This window comes from Neopsephotus bourkii, unplaced genomic scaffold, assembly GCF_033783945.1.
Source record: "Neopsephotus bourkii isolate Nb327-2 ecotype Australia unplaced genomic scaffold, CSIRO-AGI_Nbou_v1 NB_1542, whole genome shotgun sequence".
Taxonomy (NCBI): domain Eukaryota; kingdom Metazoa; phylum Chordata; class Aves; order Psittaciformes; family Psittacidae; genus Neopsephotus; species Neopsephotus bourkii.
The window spans coordinates 4,784,369-4,802,119 of NW_026902018.1; the positions used below are offsets into that span (position 1 = coordinate 4,784,369).

Below are 17,751 nucleotides of genomic sequence, written 5' to 3' on the forward strand. Positions count from 1 at the left end.
GCGGCCGCTAAGGGGTAAAGTTCAGGTGGGTGCAAGTGTGGCTATCGGTCAGCCTGGAGCGCCTCGCCTCGCCTCGCCATGGCCGGAATCCTGGAGTCGGTGGAGTCGTGCCTGGAGCGGCACCTCCCGCCCGAGGAGCTCGCTGAGGTGAAGCGGATCCTGTACGGCGGCGAGGCAAGGTGCGCTGCGCCCGGCCCGGCCCGGCTCCCCCTTCCCCTTCCCCTTTGGGCACTGTGGGGCTGCTTAGCCCGGGGTGAGGGGAGAGGAGAGGGTTTGAGGAGGGGTGAGCAGGATGCAGGGTGGCTGAAAGGAGAAGGAAGGGTAGGGCCTGTGGTGGTTGTGGAGGTAATCCGGCTTTGGGAAGCTGGGTGACACAGAGGGCCTGTGAGAAGGTGGCTGACAGGAATGAGAGACCTGAGGGGGATCCGGTCGGTTTGGGGTGAGGGAGCTGGGAAAGTGGGGATCTGTCATGAGGAAAATACGTTAGAGGGAAAGTGTTTGTAATCTGGGGGTGGTAGACAGAAGTTTGTACATACGTCCACATTGATTTCTGTAGCAAGGTGTTATTAATGTCTGGAACTGAGGTTTACAGAGGAGGACAGTGGGAGTCTGCTGCCGTGGAGAGCAGTGAGGCTTGCACATGACCTGGCTACTGTCTGATGCTTCCCTTATACTTGAGAAGTATCAGAAAGCATTTGGGGCATGGGAGCTCGGGTGTCTGAGAGATAGACTGCGTTTGTGATCCTTTTAGGTAACTGCTTCTCATCCTGAAACGTTTTTGTTTCTTGCTCAATTCAGAAAACTTCGTTTGCCAGCTGCTGCTCTATCAGCTGCTCAGGAAAGAGATTTTGAGCTTCAGGGCTATGGATTTGATGCTGAACCAGAGCAATTGAGAAGGCCACGTATTGTTCGAGTGGGACTGATACAGAATAAAATTCCACTGCCCACAGACACAGCAGTGTCAGTGCAGGTACACAAACTGGGAGCTGGGCTGTTTGTGTGTAACTCCCTGGGTTGAGGCATAGCACACAGGCTGATGTTAGAAACTCCATTGTGAAGTGTCTCCTGATTGTGTGGCAATAGGGGACCCATCACCATTTTAATACAGCATACTCCAAGAAATGTAAATGACACGTTCATTTTTAATGTTTCTCAGAAACATCTATTTGTTGCATTCACTTAGTGAATTGCACGCACACACACCGTTTGCAGTGTCCAAAGCTAAATATTTAGTCACTGGTTTTGTACATGAAAATCCTTCATCTCTAAAATGAAACAGAAAATCATTACCCAAAATCAAACCGTGGAAGCACAGGTGCAGTTATTCTTTTAACTGAGAAATGTTCCATTGTAGGAAAATCTGTTAGGGTAAACACAGATTAATAAAGCTGTGTTCATGATTCTTTGTACAGAAGTAAATGAAATCTCATTACAACATGACCATCATTTCTCATCATCTTGGACCAAAAGCACTGAGGTGATACATGTAGAGAAATAGCCTCCTAAAAGTAGCTTGTAAAAAGTGAAAGAAAATACCCTATTTCTAAAATCTCCTGGAGCAGTAGTTTTATGCAGTGACAGGACAGAATATTTCTGAAGGAATTTCTTTTGGGAAGATTACCTGTCTCAGATGCAAATAATTAATTCAGTAAATGGATCAAGTTCGTGGATTCTTTGTAGCATCTGTTGAAAGATTACCAGTTATAGTCGCGATTTTACCTTATAGATAACTAGTTAACTATTTCTGTAAATCAGTGTACAGTTGCTGAGTTCATAGGTCACTGTTGACTATTGACAGCTGAAAGTATCAATGCAAAGGGCTACACCTATGCTTATATTTAAGTAGAATACTCAAGAAAAAAAGTACTTTGAAACAATATTTTCTGACTAATTAATAAATGCTTTGATGTTTTTTTCTTAGCAATAATCTGCTTTGGTTTTATGACAGAGGGATTTAGGAAATAGATTGGAGTCAATAACTCAGAGAGTGTCCAAGATCCATAAGTGTGAGCAGGACTTGGAGATAACGAAGGAAATACTGTCCTTACATCATGTTTTAAGATTCTGAGTATTTGACTTTGAATTTGTATTTACTTAACATGATTCTGTAGTTTGTTTACAATGACCAGCAACATTTTTTGCTGATTTTGTTACAGTTTTTTGCTATTTGCAGATCAGTAAGCAATAAAGTGCCATATATTTAAATGTTGTAACCATCGAATTAGAATGCCATTGGATTGCTTTCTCTATTTTCAGCATCTAAATGCTTTTAAAAGCCTATTTCTATTACCAGTGTTCAAAAATGGTAACTTCTTGAGTTATTCCCCCTGAAAGCAATGAGACCAAGTATAGAAAAAGATAAATTCAGTGTGAACAAAACCTGTAAAGCCAGGCTGTTAATATACAAATGACTTAGAACATACAGCATTTTTTATAGCATGACATTTCTCACAATCAGGTGGCTGCACTGCACAGACGAATTGCAGAGATTGTGGAAGTAGCTGCACAATCTGGGGTCAACATAGTTTGTTTCCAGGAGGCTTGGAGTGAGTATTTTCTGTGATTTCTCCTAGATTTTCAGAGGTCAAGTTCCTTCTATTTTAACACATACCCTGTACTAGAAGTGTGTTTTTTAAGTAAACAGCAGAGATCTTCTGAGATAGAACAGTTCACTGGTTTACTTTCTAAAGGAAAACCCAAAGAGTCTTAGTTAGCAGAACTTTATGGAAGGTGCTATAGTGAAGTCCGTTATATTGAAGACTGGTGTGTGCTGCAACAGTGAGATTTCTGGATGTGCTCCTTTTTCATGTCATCTTTCATGATCCTTTCCTCTTTTTTTTTTCCCCTAAAATGTTTGTTTTTTTTTTATCTAGACAGGTAATAAGAAAATTCAGTTTTAATGAAGATACAGTCTTTGAGATTGAATAGAGGCAAAAACCGAACTGAAGGCTGATAAAATGTTTGTGAAAACAGGTTATTCACAGAAAGTGTACAGTAGTGACTGGGGTATATTTTGTATTTTTACCTCCAGTAAGGCTTCACTAAGTGCATTCTTTCTCTTCTGTTTTGCTTTTTGTAGGCCCAAAACTCCTTGTCCTTGTTTAAAATATTTTAATTAGCTTTTGCCTTGAAACAAGGAAAACAGTTGAATCCTTCTTACGTGTTTATCTAGGTTTTGTCTGTGTTTATGCAAGCAGTATGTATTTCTTGAGTGACATGAACATTCCTGTCAATATTGTCTTGCGTTCATGTTTTGCAGCCATGCCCTTTGCTTTCTGTACAAGAGAGAAGCTTCCTTGGACTGAATTTGCTGAGTCAGCAGAGGATGGGCCAACAACAAAATTCTGTCAGGAGGTAAAAAAACAATGAAGCAAAACTCCCCAGTGAAGCCTCCAACCCCAGCCCATACCTGCCACTGATGAGCATGGATTTCTTCTTTGTGTACTGGTCTTACACCACTGAGGAAACTGAAATAATAAAAATTTCAACTTGCTTGACAAACATGGTGATAGTGAATGAGGTAGAAATGGACAACAACTGTGCCCAATATTTAGTTTTTAAGCTATTTGCCTTTATAAACTAGCTTTTGCCATGGAAGGCATTTGAAACTGCCCTTTCAACTGTGCCTGAATTTTCAAGGGAGGAACCATTCTTCATATAAATATTTTTAATTTCCATTTCAATGTGAAAGCTCTTTCTTGCCTAGAATAGCTGAGCATTAAGCAATGCTTGTATGAAGGTGTGAGAATAGCCAGGCTTTTCTAAACAGGGAATACTTTCACACAAATCTTTGCATCTCCCTGTGAAATGACACCAAATGTGGGACACTTTTTATGGACCCAAGGAGGTTTGTTATTGTCTGGCTTTTATTTTCCAGAGACTATTGGCTGTAAGGGTGGCAGAGTTTATTATTGTTTTCTAACATTTTTTTTTAATAAGGAATTTCAGTTATTTTACAAGTGGCTGAAATAACAGAAGACTCTTTAGATGTCAAATTTGCCCAGATATGCACTGACCTATTAAGTTTTGTAGACAGCATATTTGTAGTCTGATCTAGGCAAGTACATGTTGCTTCTTACTGTGGAATTAATGACACTGGGGAAGTGTGGATAAATAAGTGATTTGAAGGAAAAGAAGTTGCTCTATTTATCAACTTCTGTGTTATTTAACATTTTACTTTTGTTTTAATAACTGTTTTCAGCCAGCTGTGGTGTCTTTCACCAGACAGAAGAATGGGATGGGATCTGTTTCTTCCTATACCTGTGACTAGGTAGAGGTCAGCTCTGTAGTTTGACCGTTGCTGTTAGAATGCTTTTTCCTGTTGGCACCTTGCATTTCTAGTTGAAGGATTCAGGGAGGAAGGCTCTCTGTGATGTATCCATGTTTGCTGAAGAAACTGCGTTGATGAGGGCATGCCAGTGCAAGTTAAGCATTAGACCTTGATAACTCTCAGAGTAATGGACCAGATGAAAACCTTTTTAATCCTTATTTATGAACAAAATATGAATATACTGCAGGCTTGTGAATAATAGAATTGTGTTCATTTGTGTAGCTGGCAAAGAAATACAATATGGTCGTGATATCTCCAATCCTGGAGAGAGATGAAACACACGGGGGAACTCTGTGGAATACTGCAGTGGTCATTTCTAGTTCTGGAGCTGTCCTTGGCAAAAGTAGAAAAAATCACATTCCAAGGGTTGGAGATTTCAATGAGGTAAGATGTGATTCTCAAGCTAGTCTTACCTTGCAGCTTTTGTCCATGTCTGCATAAGTTCTGTCAGAGTCAGGTTAGCAGCAAATGGAATGTATTTCTAGAAAATGTGGTTCAGTAAGTGCTAAATTGGGTTTGGGGTTTTTTTTAGGTGAAATTATGGTAAGTTAATTTATCAGTAGCAGAGAGTGATGTCTCTTAAAGGACAAATAACACTGAATCTTTGTTAGGTACTGTTCCTTGGCCTGGTGGAAACTACGGAAGTATCAAGGGTCTTTAAAACAAAGTTCCTAGTCCCATCTTTGCTGTGTTAGTTGTGCATGATTGGCTTAGGTACTTTTTGCATGTGTGCATGTTGAACTTATTTTACTTTGGAGGGCAGTTGTTTCATGGTTTGGGTTTAAGCATTAAGATCTTGATCTCTGTTCCTCTGTGAGGTTGTCTTGGAAATGACAGTTACTTTGCTTATGTTTATTTGAGCCAAATCCCTTAATTCATTGTTCTTCTGACTGAATAGCTGGTTTATGGCCTCTTCTGTTTACTAATCACATTACTTCCACTGAAGCAATTTTTAGGCTGTCCTCCAGAATCAGCTTCAGAAGCTGAACTGGTAGTAAAGGCAATGTCAGAGGAAAACTGGTAGATCTGAAATGTGTTTATCCATCCATAGAACTATCACAAGAAGAAAGATGGGGTTTAAAAATTAACTGAAGTCTAAAAATACATTGTCTTACCTAACTGAATCTCTCCTTGTCAGCTAAAGTGAGTTATTAACAGAGGCATTGCTTCTAAGCTCTGGGGTTTGCAATACACCTGCAGTTGCTTTTGTTCCCTGTCTAAATGCCCCAGTCAAGATGACGCTTCAGAATCCAAACTGCATTTTTATTAATTTCTAAAAGTTTTTTGGTGTCTTGAAGCTTCGTGTTCAAACACCACTGGCAGTTCTGAGCTGGTCTCCCACATCTGATCAGACTGCTTTGTGTTTCTTCAGAGGAGGCTGTTAATAGCTTTCTACATAACAGATTTCTGGCACAGGCCTGTCAGTCACCAGTGTTGACTCCTGAGTTTAACAGTTATTTCTGTTATTTAATATTATTTTATCAGCTCTGTCTTTTAGCTAGCAAAACGGTAACCAACAAACCCATATAAAATACAAGCCCTAATAAAAATGAATTTTGGTTACTTTCCACATTCTTGATTTGTTCTTGTGTAGTGAAACAAAAAAACACATTCCTGTTCTCTTGCTAAAATATGTCCTAGTGTTCTATGGAGCATCAACAGATTACAAGAAAATTCCTTGTTTCCAGGTATGAAACTGTAATGACATGCACCTAAAAAAATATTCTTTTAGAGTTTCATTAAAAGTTTTGCATGATTTGTAAAAGCAGTTAGTTCTTATAATCCTAAATGCCAGAATTACCACAGTATTATATCTGTATATCTTGCAGGTATACTATAATGATTTGACATTTCTTCTTGTACCTATCTCATAGAAACAGGTAGTTTTTACCTAAAACAGCATTGTCTTTTTAGCTAGTTTTAAAGCATTAAGTCCACTCTTCTGAGCTGAGCAATTCTGATAAAGGAACTTTAGAAACCACAAAGGCTACAGGGAAGGATTATACTCATCTCTATTATTTTAATGTTGTTTTCTCTATCAACAAAGTTAATGCCTAAGGAAGTGTTGAATTTGAAATGATTTTTTGTGGATCATCTCTGTAGAACAGGTAGGAAAAGGAGCCTTGTTAAAATTACCCTTGCTGAATCGGTGAGAATGAAATGAAAAGTGGAATGAGATGGGTCTGTGACCTGTTCAGCCATGTGTGGTATGGCATAGAAATAAACAAAAATCTGTCCTTCGTGAGACATCAGTTTGTTGTTGTGGAGATGAGCAACGTCTTGTGACCTCTGGTGAGCAGCAAATAAGAACTGATGAATTCCCTGAAGCAGCAGCATTCTTGTTTTCCTTCTCCCATTGTAATAAAATAAAAATGAGAATAGAAGAAAAAAAGAAAGGAAATATAGTCAATTAGCAGAATTGTTTTGAAAGAGGATTGTGTGAGTGCCCACCATGTGCTGTCTACAGACACGAATGGAGGTAAAATCAGTGCCCAAGAGACTACTATTTCACGAGACCTGATAATGAGTAAGAAACAGGAGATGTCACTTTTACTGAGCACGCTGGCCCTCTAGTCCTTGATTTCAGAAGATGACCCCCTGTATCTGTCATGCTGACCCCATCTGTCTGTATGCTTACATGAAGCCCTAGATTGTTCTTTAGCTGTAGCTGTGCTTGCTCTAGGCCTGCTTCTTTCAAGACCAATGCAGTGGTTGTTACAATAGACAGTTTCAATAAAAAGGGAATTGGTTACAAACACACCTCTCTAATGTGATAAGAGACATGCCCCACTGGGTTGGGCTGATGTATTGTGTACCTTGCTTTTCTGTCTCTTGAGATCATCACGAAAAGGGACTACCAGGAATAAGTCTGGACACCATGACTTCTGTACTCCCTCAGTATCCACAGTCATTGTTCTAGAGATTTTGGGTGACATGTTCCTGTCTGTTTCATTTCTTATCAGTGTCTTTGTCTAATCCCTTCTGAACCTGGTGATAATACCTGCACTCACAAAGAAGCACGTTTCAGAAGTACACTGCCTGCTGCAAGAAAAGAAAGTTACTTTGGTTGAAAATAGCTAAAAGGCTGTTATTTTAGTGAATACACACTACTCATGCTGCTGCTCTGGGCTGTCTATTCATCTTATCCACTGCCTTTGTAATTTTGTAAATCTTACTCATTATAACACCATCAGCCTTCCATCTGCAGATTGAAGAGGCTTTTTAGTTGCTCCTCAGAAGAGGGCTGCCCCATCCCCTTTGGCTGCCTTTGCTTATTCCATCTGTAGTATATCCTTATTGGGATGCAGACAGCAGGTTTGCCTGGAGTACTCAAGCCATGGGCACACTAAATTTTTATAAACCAGCAAAACAATGTTTTCTGTTGCATTTTAGTTCACCTCCTGCTGATGTCCCAGGTTTTCTTGGGTTTTTTGGGTACCACTGAGCAGGCAACTGTCAGTGATGCCACAGATACCCTTTTCTTGTATCTGGGAAGAACCATTTCTATACATTTCATTTAGAATACCTCTGTGAATGTTTGTCTCTCCTGATAGCTGTTAACTGCCCTGTCCTTCTCTTCCCCAGTGCCTTTTATAGGAACCAATGCATTCCTAACTGTTTAGAAATGTTTGATAAGAGAAAAGTTCACAGCATATGGTAAATGGGATCTTTTAAGCCAACAGTTGGCTCCAGTTTCTTAGAGGAGTGTTCTGTAGTTTTATATTGTGATTTTCCTGGTGATTATTTCAAGCCCTCTGTTTGTTCAAAGCAATAGCCATATAGGAGATTTAAACAACGAATCTTGGCTATACACTGATATTTCCTTATAGCATTCATAAACTTACTGCATGTCATTGCATAACAGGTGAATGTAAAGGAATGAATGTGTTCCTGCAGGGAATGAATGAACGTGTCCTTTAAACAGTGTTCATCATCTTTGTCTTTTACCAGAATCAAAGGATCATTATGTCTTCAGAAAATTTTCTCATGTGGTGAAAATACTAAGAGAGGTGCTTACAGTTTGGGCACTTGTGAATGTCTTTAAGCTTCTGTAGAAGGTTCTAGCATTAGTAGAAGCATGTATGTCAAAATCGGACAGTGCTTAGGTGTAGTTTGAGTGAAGGCAAACAGGGGCTTGAATTTGACCTCAGCAGCTGAAGAGAGCCACTTTTTGCTATACACCCATTACAGTGCAGCTGTGTACTAAGTGAAAGATGTTGTCTCTCATGGTTTAATTACTTGAACCTGATAATCAGAAATTGCAAGTGTCAAAGCAATGTTGGAGGTGGTAGTTTTCACTTTTTTAAGAGTCTGCCTTGGTTTCTTGTCTGTAGTCTACTTACTATATGGAAGGAAATACAGGACACCCAGTGTTTCAGACCCAATTTGGAACAATTGCTGTGAATATCTGCTATGGGCGCCATCACCCTCTGAATTGGCTCATGTTTAGTATGAATGGAGCAGAGATCATCTTTAACCCTTCAGCCACTGTTGGAAAGCTCAGGTAAAACACAAACTGATTTAGGCTGTTTCACACTCTCTCGGTTAACTGAACCTCCAGGTCGCTTGCTGTGTCCTCATGGCAAGGTCTTGGAACTTGGAACTTGGCCTCTTTGTTTTGCCTTCGTGAAGTAATCTGCATTCTTCTCCACATGGAATTTTGGGCTACCAGTCTGCTCACAGTCACCGATTCTCTTCCAGAACTTCAGTTGTACATCTGCACGTCTTTTGTCTCTGAGACAGAGTTAAGCAGCATCCAGCTGCTGTTCTGAAAATTAATGAGAGTTTACTTAGATTATTTATGTCATATTTTTACTTTACGACAGGCAGTAGTAATTTACATTCAGGCTTAGTTTGCCAGCTTGCATTGGCCACTTAGGAGCTGATAATTGCCAAGCTTTTCCCAAAAACTATTTTTTAATAACTGTTGGCAATTTTGTGATTATCAGACCTCTTGAACCAGACTGAACTAGTGTAAACTGTTTCCCTTGAGATTAATCTTCTGCAGATTGACATTAATTGCACCCTACTGACTTGATTTCCTAAAAGCCAAAAGAAAACTAGCTCAGTGAACTAAGAAAATACACGTCTTAGCTAGCCCATAATAATTAATTCGGGGATTAGATCTTGAATATTCTCTGCCTCTTATTAGCATCAGTCACATTTGAATGTGCCATGCTTCCAGAGCATTGCCTGACACAGGCTGTGCCTTACTTGGGATATAAGGTGATGAAAAATAACTGCATTGCTTCAGGGCTGGCAGGAGAGCTTTCTTTAGGTACAAACCTGGTAGAAATGGGCTCAGCCGTTCTTTACACCACTGCTCTAGACAAAATCACCATGCCTTCCTTTCATTCTCACTGTATTCTGGCCTTTGCTATTCTACTCAATACTTTAAAATTCAAATTAGACTATTTATAAATTGGGCTGTGAGATTCCAGAATGTGTCTGCACATCAGCTTAGCGCACGATGGAACAGCTGTGCATTTTCTTCTTCTGGGTAGGGTTTATGGGGGGATTTTTTTTGTTCTTTTCCCTGGTACAGTAGGCTCTGAAAAGTAATTTAGTCGTGTGTGGTGTTTACATATATACAGCTGAGGAAGTGATGGTAATTTATGCTTAATTCTAAGTATCAATATTTTTAACCCTTATCTGCATAAGTGGTTAGCTTTGTTATGGGGGAAGGAGAAGTCTGGCTTTGCGAGTTCCTTGGAACAAAATCATTTCCTTTGTGAGTTAAACCCCTCCCCTCCCCCCCCATATTTTAGGCCAGCTGAGCTGTTTTTTAGTTTCCAGCTCCAAAGATAAGTTTTAGGAAGCTAACAGAAGCATATTTCGTTGTTACTGATGATATAATATTGTAATATAAAGTATAATAATATCCAGTAGGAAAAGAAACCAACAAAACAGCCCCCCCCACATACTCATCTTTTATAATGCTAAAAATTCCTTCTCATTTCTCTCTCCCTTCAGCTAAGCTTGTGTGCATGGCCTAATAACAGAATAGTTTCATTTTTCTTTAAACCTAGATGAATAGATTTCTTCGGTGTCAGCTGTATAAACCTTAATGTATGAAATGTTCAGGCAATACAGACTTGCTCACTGGGTGTGCAAGACAGTAGCAGAGTTAGAAATATAAGAGGAGTATCTTCTTTTTATTCCATTTTCTGTTTCTTCAAGCCTCCCCCAAGCCTTTTGCTTGTCATGTTTAATGTAAATTTGGAGTTTTCATGGTCATAGAATATGAATCCATTTTTTATTTTGCTGACCAGCTAGAAAGTTCTGAGGATGATGAGCATTTATAATAGAGTAGAAATGGTGAAAAATATATTAGAGGCATAAAATTTTCATACCTACAGCTAGTTCTGATGCAGAGAACTATGTGTTTACAAACCTGGAGGGCAGAACTGCAGGTTAGATTCTGTCATTCAAACTGCCTTTAATATTTTGTGGTATAGAAGATATTTTATGTGTTTATATTAATGTTGGGAAATGTCCTTTGAAAAGAGTTGAATACACAATGCTTTTGAGTCATTTATGTCAGTACTGGAATATTTGTGATGTTTGTCCACTTGTAGCCCATTAACAGGAGAGCAAACAGAAATTACCTTGTTGTCACACAGCACTTCATCAGTGTTTCAGGTTCTCCAAATCAGTAGCTTTCACTCAATTGTTTTTAAGCACAAAATTTTTACTGCAGAAGGGAGTATTTGATGTAAAAACTGTCTCTGGGGTTGCTTCTTGGCTATAGCTTCTTTTTTCTGTCTCTCTTCTGTGAAATTGTAATGTTCTGGAGCTTTTCAGTAAAATCCCTTTTTCTTAGAAGAGCTGGCTGCCAGACTCAAAGCAATTGAGAGAAGAGGCAATAAACCCAAGTCCTTGCAGTCAGTCCAGTGCCCAGCTCTTAAGATTCCTGAGTGTGACTGGGAGATTAATGAGTCAGATGCTTGCAACCTTGTCTTGGTATTCAGAATCTGGCAGGTACAAGCTGTCACAGGAGTGTACAAATTATATCACCTTTGTTTTGGAGCTCTGAGTACTTCCAGGCATCCTATTAACCAGTCTGATCCCTGTGTATCAAACTAACAAAAAGAAGATTTCTTTCATCTTTAAACATTAGTCAGAATTGAAATCTCCTTTGGAAAAGAGGCTTTTTTTCCTTCCTTTAATTTCTTTTCTCTTTTTTTAATTATTCCTCCCTCTTTTTTTTTCTCCCCTATTCATTGTTACAAAAGCCTCTCCTCGACTGTGGGGAAAAAAAGGATGCGACTTGTATGAATCTTGCAGCTTTGCCACAGAATTATGTTTGGTGTATTGAAAGTTAATGGAATATGAAAGCAGATGTGTAAATCCTTTGCATAATAGAGAATGTAAAACATTTTACACTTTAATTGCTTTGAAAGTCTTGAGCTGTGTTAAATTTCATTTTTTTCCCATGACAAAGCCATATTTACCGAATTATCAGGTAGAATTTCTTAAACTTGTATTTGAGCAGAAAATAATGGTGGTTGTAAGACCAAGATCAGTCTTCGTAGGTAACTTTGACTTTTTTTGTCAGAAAATGTAGTGTGAGACTGTCACAATCTGAATTCAGCACTGCAGTAGCGAGTAGTGAATACCTGCCCGCTCTTTTGTGTTTTGCAGTGAGTCAATGTGGCCAGTCGAAGCAAGAAATGCTGCTATAGCTAATCACTGTTTTACATGTCCCATCAACAGGGTAGGAACGGTGTGTATCTTCACTTTGTTATTTAATTTCATAATTTATGTATTGTAGCATGAGTTAATTCAAGGTAATAAACTGAATAGCAGTGGAATGCATAGATTCCTCTACTGTATAACTACTGTATTACTGTTTATAATATGATTTGAAGATGGACAATGATAAAGAAATTGAGAGCTGCCTTATTGCTGGCAGCCTACTTTTTGGTTGCAGCAGCTTCCTATTCTTGAATTGCTGTCTGTAATCGGCACCCTCCCTTTTGCTAATTCTCCTGGTTTCTGTGTTGAAATAAGTATTCTTTTAGCCAAAATGACTGAAGATTAAATACTTCCTCCAGTCAGTGGTACACAACTCTTTGCTGTTGTACCTCTTTCTGCACACTGAAATTCTATGTTGAAAATTAATATTGCACATAAGAGGTCATTCTTGACTTCAGATTAGTCTGGATACCCTCAATATGTGTTCTTTTATAAGGTTCTGGCAAAAATCCAGACTTGTTCTTGCCATTATGTAAATACATTTGCCTTCTTTCATGATCCACAGAGATGTGCTTGGTTAAGTGTCTTCCCTTTTGCCCCTAAAGATAGACTTGTGAAACTCATAGGAGGCATGTTCCCCAAGGCATATGAAAGACAGGCAGTGACACAAAAAGATCTTGCTTTCTACCTTGTCCATCTTAGAGATAAGGCCCCTCTAATAACTCCCTTTAGACAGTGCTGGTAGTATGCCAGAAAAAAAATCTTGCTAGATTTATATAAACTTCCATATTAAATGTGATAGACTAGCAAGGATTTCTTGAGTGAAATGTAATTATACTGCCACCTACAGATTCTTCTTATTTCACAGGAATACTACAAAAATTCCTTTACTTCTGGAGATGGTGGAAAAGGTATGTTCAGAAATCACATGCAGCAGTTGCTAGTAATCTTTAACTAGAAACAGTAGCTCTCCCACAGGTGTCTATCCCATGACAGCTATGGTAACCAGCAACCGTCTTACTTAAGACTGGTGTTTTATAAGCTGGAAAGAAGCACTTCTTACTGAAGGCACCATGGTATGTGATCACCAGAAGCTGACACCTAAGGTTTCTGTGTATTTTCAGAGGATAAAGCATTTTGGAGTCACTGTAGTGTTGTAGGACTGGAAGACAGAAATCCCTCAAATCAGCCTGTGTTGTCACTGCGTGAATGACTTCTTATTTGTAGTTGTAAGATTATTAACAGTAACAGTCCTAGACTAAATCCCCAGCCAAACAGTTTTGCCCTGTTCCACAGATTTGCTGGAAGTTAAAAGAGGATGCTCAAAGAACATGAGATTTGCTTGTATCTGCTTCACTTGTATGTTTAAATACTGTAATTTGTCCTGTGGCAGCAATGACTGCTTCTGGCTTTATCTGGAGTGGGCCTGAGCCTCTTTTTACCTAGTTCTGGAGCAGCTGCATGAAAAAGGTCTGTGGTATCCATTGCTTAGTGGTACAACAGATGGGGCTGATTTTTGGCACAACTGAGAGCTGTGCAATACGAAGAGTTTTCCTGTGCCTCAAATCCCAGTGGTTTCACCTCTGACTTTTGTATCGACAATGGAGTGGGTGGATCTTTGTCAGCTGTTTTGGAAATGTATGAGTTGACAATTAGAATTCATTTAAATTCTAAATAAAAGCCAATGAAAGCAAAGCCTTTAGTTCAGAGACTTAGTAGTGGTAAGGCATAATCGTACAGTATTTAGAAGGCAGTGCAGGGAGTTTTCTCCTGTTAATTCAATATATGTGAAAGCTGTACTCTGCATGAAAGTAACTGCTGGTCAAAAACACAGTTATCTTAGGATCGTACTGTGACTCTTCAGGATGATGCCTTGTTTAAAGCAAATTAGTGAGCAACAACAAGAAATAGCGCCAGGTTTCATGGGACACTGCATGTTAAGTTGTACACTTACTTGCAGATGGCATTACATGCTTTTTAAAAATCTCTTTCAGCACACCATGACTTGGGCTATTTTTATGGCTCAAGTTACGTAGCTGCACCAGATGGCAGCAGGACACCAGGACTCTCTCGTGTTCGGGATGGACTTCTGGTGGTAGAGATGGATCTGAATCTTTGTAGGCAAGTCAGTGACAAATGGAATTTTAAGGTAAGCCTGCTTATAAAGAAACAAACTTACATATGATATTAGAACAAACAAGCTTTCATAATGATTTTATGATCCTGCAGTAGTTTAAAGACAGCCTGTTTTGTTGTTGTTTTTCAACAGTCCAGGGCTCAAATTGTTGAACTAATTTAACAGGATGTTCTGGAGGCCAAAGCCACAAATGGATTCCTAAAAGGAGTAGCCAAATTCAGGGAAACTAGGCCAATAGCTTTTAAATGAAAAGATTAGCCTTGGTCCTTGCGGTAGAGTGCCAGGAGCTCCAAGGACTGCTAGGGAAGTGCATGTGGTTTCCTTGGGCAAGGTATGTGGGCATTTGCACTGAGCTGAGATGGGCCTTTGATCTGACCTAATATGGGGGATCTTTATGTTCCTATAGGCCTTATTTGTAAGTTTAAATGAAAATCAGTGAAAACCCGAACCCACAACAATCTTTATGCTTCTTAGAACTTTCTGAATGGAAACTTCTTGCACTGTTAACTCCCTGAATTTTATGGACGTGTTGAAGCCACAGAGAACTGTGTGCCTTCATCTCTAAAGCATCCTAACACACTTTTGAATTTACCTACAGCAAGTTAAGATGGCTGCAAGCTTTTCCACATGGCTTTAACAGACTTATTTATTACTATTCTCTTAATATTCTGAGGTAAAGCTCATTTGGATCAGCTTTCCCGAGGGTATAATTTGATTTAATTTGTCCAGCAGTGCTGCTGGTTTAAAAACCTGCCACCTCAGCACTGCAATTTGCTAACCCTTCAATAGTGCCAGTACAAGCTATGCGGGGTGTCACACTGGGTACTGGTTTAGTGGTGTGATGGGACTTTTTTTATTTATTTTAACAAACATTTATTTTACAGATGTGTGTAGTGGGTAGGTGGTTGTTGTAGTAGTGGAATTAAACTGTGCTGAGAGATTCCCACTGTTGTTTAACTCAGGTGTTTAGTTTTGCTTTGCCATGGACAGCTGAAGCCCTAATAACAGAGTAGAGATGTAGTGCGTCAGGAAGCACATGAAGCATTGCTTACCACAGTGTCATAGGGGTATCTGAACAAAAGCAGTTGTATTGATTAGGAAAAACAAACAGTAAAAAAAAAACACACTGACCTTTGGCTGTTTTGTACAGAATTGATTATTTTTTATTGTGTTCAAGACTTGTGTTTTCAGCACCTTAGCTTTATGTTGATGGTGTGGATTGCTATTGTTGGTCTTCTGGCACATAAGGCACAGCTGTAGCTTTTGTTCATGTCACAGGGGATATCTGTTTCCTTTTCCTCCCATTTGTGGCCAAGACAGAGGTAGTTCTTGATACGAGGGGAATGAGGAAGTATGAAGTCATCAGTTATCCATTGCATAAACCCCTTGATAGCAAGCAGGAACCTATTTAACCTACTCTAGTGTCTGCAATTTGCGTTCATTGATGCCTGAAAGGGATGTTAAGTAGAATGTCTTTGCTAAACTTACAGCAGGAAAATAGTTAAAACAAGTTGCCCTCATTACACTCTGGCAAGAAAGAAGTAATTCACCCCTCTCCCAGCCAGTGTTGTAGACTGTACACTTTGGAAGAGGGTGATAGCACTACATAAAGTGCTGTATTCCAGCCTCCTAGATTACTGTACCACCCAAAACAATGATACTATTTTGTATTATTGATGACTAAAGTAAGAGCAACCTAAATACCATCAGTGGCACATTGCTGCCAACAGTAAGTTTGCATGAGTTCATTAGTTGTCAAGGACATAATATGATAAGATAGTTACAGATACACTCCTGTGCCCTCATTGACATAACTTACTTAAAAGAGAATATTGTTGATGGTAAGGAAGTCAGTCCACCTTTCACATTCAACTTTCATCTATCCAGGATAACCAAAATAGCCTTAATTATTCAGCAGACATGACTGTCAATGAAGGAGAGCTGCAAAACAGGAAGGTGTTCAATTTGAAGTTTTACTTTTCAGAATAGACATGTACTTTTTTGGGGGTGGAAGTATAGTTTTAGGCAACACAATGTGAGTTCTTTTAGAGAAGTATGTTAGTTTGTGCTAAGACGCTGGAGGTCTTGCATTTTGAGTGAATTATTTTACATTTGGGGAAAACTAAATAATATGTCATCATTTAAAAAAAGGGTGAATGTAAATATTTTCTACTGAAGTACTTCCACAGCTGACCAAAAGGACTGAAGCTTTGGTTTTTCTTTTCCAGATGACTGGTAGATATGAAATGTATGCAGATAAGCTCACTGAAGCAGTCCAGCCTTGTTTTATACCCAATATAATCAAAGAGAGAGCATCTCATTAATGTCAAATAAAAAGGTACTGTTGGATCACAAGCTATTATTTTAATGTTGTAATTTTAATTTCCTGTGAACAGCTTTCAAGTAGTAGAACTCAAACCTGTGTTAAGTAAAATGATTGCGAAATAGCTTCTTTGGTTCCGGTTTGCAGTTTTGATTTTGGTTTGTTGGTTCTTTTTCATTTACACTGATGAGTCCAAACTTTTTGTTTGTTATGAGAAATATATCCAGTAGGAATATATTGCTATAAAGTGATGATGAAATGTATTCAGTATTGTTTATTGTGATATAGTTTGATGGAAATGATGCATTCAGAGGAGATCAGAATTTTCACATAGGCTTTGCATCGTGTGTCTATTCACTTCTGCTTTCCAGTTCTTTACCCTCTAGCCAAAAGCATAATTTAGGGAGAAAGAAGGCATCAATTATTTTAATGTCTTTTCTTTTAATTACAAACTATTTAATAAAGTTCTGTTAGACTTAAATGTCCCAAACATGTCTGAGTTGTTTGAAGATCTCTGGGTACTGCAAAGCAAGATCACTTTGGTTCTATTACCCTTTATACTATGAATTACAAGCACAGTTGGACCAATGTCTTGGATGGACTCCTTCAAGGTGCAGAAGTAGTGCTGCAGACAGAGGCTTTTAGTATCTTCAGAAGCTCAGTGCTATGTTATGAGGCCAAAACAGAAACTCTGGCTGAAGCATAGGCCAGGCCAGTGCCATGCATTGTGAACAGAAAGCCATGGAGATGCTATCAGGGATAAGGATGGGTAATGAAGACTGTTTCCCTGGAGCTGAACTCCAGTAGGGTACTCAGTGGTTGTGGAGTACACAAAGCAGCTGTTGAATATAGATGATAGTAACAATCCATTTGCTGTTCTCAGCTCCTCGTGTATCTTGAAATTTGCTTTAGTGTGATTCAGGTGATACAGTGGGTGTTCAGGAACTGCAGCATGAATACAATTTACAGCCTAGCAACTCTGAATTCATAGCCGAAATAACTATTTGAACTCTTAGTTTTTTTTCCCAAATCACAATTTCAGCTCTACCACTTCCAGTTAAATATGTAACACACGCTCTAAAGATTTTCCAACATGTTTCATAATAAGTTAGTTAATAAATACACTTGCCACATTATGTTACAGGGTTATCTGTGACTTTAATCATTTATTGAGAATGGCTTAATTACAAATAAAAATATATTTATGTATAAAATCCCTGCATGTAAAATACCCCTTACTTTGCTATTGACACCATGAAGGAA

The 17,751-nt window shown here is 38.9% G+C and overlaps 1 protein-coding gene across 2 annotated transcripts; it reads left to right on the plus strand.

The window, feature by feature from the left end:
* The first annotated feature begins 61 nt into the window (after window positions 1-61).
* On the plus strand, window positions 62-16,630 carry UPB1 (beta-ureidopropionase 1). 2 transcript variants are annotated; one of them, XM_061370702.1, is made up of 10 exons: window positions 62-179; window positions 799-970; window positions 2,459-2,546; window positions 3,260-3,354; window positions 4,553-4,714; window positions 8,665-8,834; window positions 11,975-12,056; window positions 12,897-12,939; window positions 14,023-14,177; window positions 16,394-16,630. In XM_061370702.1, exons 1-10 carry the CDS (start codon window positions 79-81, stop codon window positions 16,487-16,489), a joined length of 1,164 nt encoding a protein of 387 aa, XP_061226686.1. In that variant the 5' UTR covers window positions 62-78; the 3' UTR covers window positions 16,490-16,630. The 2 variants fall into 2 exon arrangements, with proteins under 2 accessions (XP_061226686.1, XP_061226687.1); XM_061370703.1 differs by lacking the exons at window positions 11,975-12,056; window positions 12,897-12,939 and having other exon boundaries at window positions 14,057-14,177.
* The last annotated feature ends 1,121 nt before the right edge of the window (window positions 16,631-17,751 follow it).